General features: G+C 59.3%; 2 protein-coding genes across 2 annotated transcripts in view, besides 2 other annotated features; both read right to left on the reverse strand.

Moving 5' to 3' along the window:
* Positions 1-152: 152 nt before the first annotated feature.
* Positions 153-173: a microsatellite.
* Positions 174-1,185: 1,012 nt separating this feature from the next.
* Positions 1,186-1,219: a sequence feature (GA-rich).
* Positions 1,220-1,701: 482 nt separating this feature from the next.
* On the reverse strand, positions 1,702-2,706 carry TraAM80_02214 (uncharacterized protein; the record flags this gene model as incomplete). Its single annotated transcript, XM_029379225.1, has 1 exon — positions 1,702-2,706. One exon carries the CDS (start codon positions 2,704-2,706, stop codon positions 1,702-1,704), a length of 1,005 nt encoding a protein of 334 aa, XP_029240907.1.
* Positions 2,707-3,042: 336 nt separating this feature from the next.
* TraAM80_02215 (uncharacterized protein) overlaps positions 3,043-3,557 on the reverse strand; it is a gene marked incomplete at both ends in the record, with an annotated part of 1,500 nt that continues 985 nt past the window's right edge. Inside the window, one exon of the mRNA XM_029379226.1 lies at positions 3,043-3,557. This exon is cut by the window's right edge and continues 985 nt beyond it. Coding sequence (XP_029240908.1) covers positions 3,043-3,557 — 515 coding nt within the window.

Consider the following 3,557-nt stretch of genomic DNA (forward strand, 5'->3'; position numbering starts at 1 on the left):
CGCTGCGCCGCCACCGCGGTGCCCCCCTACCCCCGCACAGGGGTGCATCCTCGATCGTAGGGCCTTTTTTTCCTCGAGGGAGGGCTGCGCCGCAGCCGTTTCGACACGTGGCTGTGGGGCGCCCCTCTGCCTTCGCCGAAGTGGTTTTTATTGGGGGGGGGGGGGGGGGGCGGAACGGCTACGCGAGACCACCGAGCTCTTCGACGGGCGCCGGGCGGTGGCGGCAGTAGGCGCGGGGCACCACCACTCCTCTGGTGGCGGGCCGCAAGCGCCGCCCCCATCTCAGTTCCTTCCGGCGGGCTGCCTTTCGAAATTCCCGCAGTAGGCGTGCGCGTGGCCTCGCCCCGGGTGGGGGCGGGGCAAAATCAGCGCAGGGCCTCCCCCCACCCCGCCCCCGCGCAGGAAGCGATGTCGCACCCAGGGGTGGCCTCCGCGAAGGGCTTGTTAGTCATGCTGCCTTTTTTCTTTTGACAATTAAGCTACATTGTTGCCTTTGTTCTGCGCGCCCGTTTCCCCGGGGCGAGCCTTTGCCTCTGCCTAGGGTTGCCCGTTCTCCGTTTTCCAACTGGAAGGGGCGCTTCTGGTTCCATTCTTCAACAGTAAGCGTGTCGCCTCCGCGCGCGTAGCTCCACCTCCCCTCTGAGGGGGCCAACGGCACCCCCACTCTTCATGCGAGGCCGCAGAAGCTCACTCCAAACGCTCCTGTCAAATCGGTTTTCCTCGCCCGAGGGCAATGGGGTGGGTGGGTTAATCGGAGCAGGCGCCTTCTGGGACACGTTTTGCTTCGGTTTCGGTTTTGGATGCTTCAAACCCGAAAGCGGCAAGCTAAGACAAACTATTAACGCAACAAACTAAAGGCGCCCCCTCCTCCAATTTACCGGCGCCACCGCCCATGTCGCTTCGGGCTGTGGGCTAATCAGCGGCCGCGGAGGCCGAGCGCGCCACAAAATAACGCCCGGCAGCTCCAATCACACCCCCACCCCACCCCCATAGCCTAATTTGGCCTGCCGGGCCGCAAGGAAACGCACAGCAGAAGAACATGTGCCCCCGTGCCTAGTCACCCGCGCTGTGTCCAAACCACAGTGTGCTTTGGTGCTTGGAGCTGTCCTTGCTACGCGGCCCGCCAACGAGGTCATCAAACATTCGCTCGTGGGCAAAGGTAAAGGGAGGGCCCAAGCAGTTGACAAAAAAAAAAAAAAAGAGGAGAAACCAATAAAAACTAAGAGCCCTGCTGTTTCTTAGGTGATCTGCGCTTCGGTGCAGCTTTTTGTTTTTGGCGGTTGCGGCTCTTTTCCTGGACGGCAGTCCTTGAAAGTGCTGCGAGGGCGGGTGCTGGCGCCCGTCTGCGTCAACTTCTGCTGCAACCTTCCTTTTGCTTGTAAAACGCGCGCGCCTTCCCCCACAACGAAAAAGGAAAAAATAGAGGACCGCCTTCCCCAGTAGCCCCGGCCCCATTTTTTTATTATTACTATCAGCCTTTGCGTTGCCGCCCTTTTCATGCAAGCTGAAAAACCCACGAGAACATAAGCGACGACAAGAACTGAGGGGCGGTGATTGTGGCTTTTTCCTCACCTTTCTTGTTCCTTTTTATTCGCCTGCGGGTCGCGTGTTTATGGTATCCCCCCCGCAGCTTCCCAGTGAAATAATGGCAATAACAAAAAATGGTTTCGCTTTGGGGTTCGCTATTACTAAAGGCTTTGCTTAACGTGTTTCTGTGAGAAGTGAGAGATCAAAACACTGTTGGTAGCGAGCGTTTCCTGCCACCATTACCGCCGCGGCGCCGGTGCGCGGTGCGACCGTGCCGGGGTGTAACGTGCCGCGGATGCATCGTAGGATCCACTTTTTCATAAGGCCGTTGAACGCAGAAACGTCGCGCGCACTCGGGTCCATAGCGCGGAGAAAGTGGGTGTGGATCGACCGCAGCGGCTCGCCCTCGTAGCAGAGCGCCAACTCGCCGCGTGCGCCGGCGCGTCGCAGAGAAAACCGGCGCGCTTCCATCAGCGGATCCCCCCGGCAGGGTTGAAAGAAACGCCAGTACCCATAGTTGTGCTGCGGGGGAATCTCGTACAATTTGGAGGCAAATCTCTGCGCGACGCTTTCCAAAGAGGCCTGATCAAAATACCGCGAGTGCCGCGTCGCGCGTCGCCACTCGTGCAGAACCAACGGGGAGGCGGCCGCGACAAACCCGCCGTTGTAACGCCCAAACAGGGCCTCATCCTGGCAGGAAATTCGGTGCGAGGAGAGCGCGACTTCCGTGCCTTGCGGAAGCCGCGGAAGCTCACCCAACAACACAACATCACAGTCAAGAAACAGGACCGCCTCAGTGCAGTCCCCGCCGTGCGCGGGCCGGCGCGCCATGGCGTGTTCCATAAGATTCGCCTTCTCCATCATAAAGTCGGCGTGGCGCGAAGGGTACCACACACCGCGCCGCTGCTCCATTTCGCTGCGGTTGATTGGCACGTAGGGGTCCAGGCACGGCACCCACTCAATGCACCTATCGTCACAAAATCCGGCGTAGGCCTTGCTGCGCGGCGCTTTGCCTGCCTTAAGCATGGTGGCGGTGCACCCCACAACGACAGGAAGGCCCGGGTGGTACACCCGCAGGCAGCGCAGGAAGAGGTAGAGCTCGTCGTCGCACTCCGGGGTGCCCATCGTGCAAACGCACGAAATCGCCGTTTCTGCTGCCCCAGCCGCGGCGGCTGTCATCCGAAGCCCCTGGGTAATTGAACCGCTTTTTTATTTTTGTTTGCGACTTTAGCGGGGCCACGCGTATGTGGTACACACACACAAAGTGACCTTTCCGTAACTTTTTTTTCTTTCTTTCTTTGCGGCCGAAAGCATCCCCGCAAAACAAATTGCACAAGCGACAACGAAAACGCACGCAGGGACAAACACATAAAATGACGTGAGCCGCCGTGGCGGAATTAGTTGCTCACTACAAATAAAGCAACAATAATAATAGTAACGAAAGCAACGAGTTCCGAGTGGCAAAAAAAAAACAACAGCACAAGGCCATTCCCCAGCCACACACGCATGTGGAGTTCACTTCGCCTGTCTGACACGATTCTTCAACGCCTTGGCTATGCCAAATCGCATGTCCGCCAGCGTAATCGTGATGCGTGGGTCCGAGTGAGGGACCATCACCGCCACCCCCCCGCCCTCCTTCGCGGCGCTGCTCTCGTGCTGCCACTCTTCTGCTGCTGCGGGAGCTATACACTCTCGCAAGAGCTGCCAACAATTCACTCGTGCGTCGTGCGGCAACTGCTGCTGCTGCGACGTGGGTTGTAAACCACACTTAGTATCCGCATTTCGCGGGCGTTTTCCGCCTTGCGTCACGCTCAGCGTGGACAACGCCGCCGCACCTTCCCCTCCGGCCGCGCGTGGAAGCAACAACATCCAAACACCCAGGCAACTGTGCGCCTCCGCCCGTCGCACGCCAACAGGCTTCGGTGCAACACCGCTACCCTCTCTCTCGTCGTCACTCAAGCCACTCGCCCCATCCCGCGCCGCGTTCTGTTCAATCGTTTCCAGGGCATCAGTGAGACGAAGACGGTACA

This window comes from Trypanosoma rangeli, assembly GCF_003719475.1.
Source record: "Trypanosoma rangeli strain AM80 chromosome Unknown Tra_15.4_contig_00049, whole genome shotgun sequence".
In the NCBI taxonomy this organism is placed as follows: domain Eukaryota; phylum Euglenozoa; class Kinetoplastea; order Trypanosomatida; family Trypanosomatidae; genus Trypanosoma; species Trypanosoma rangeli.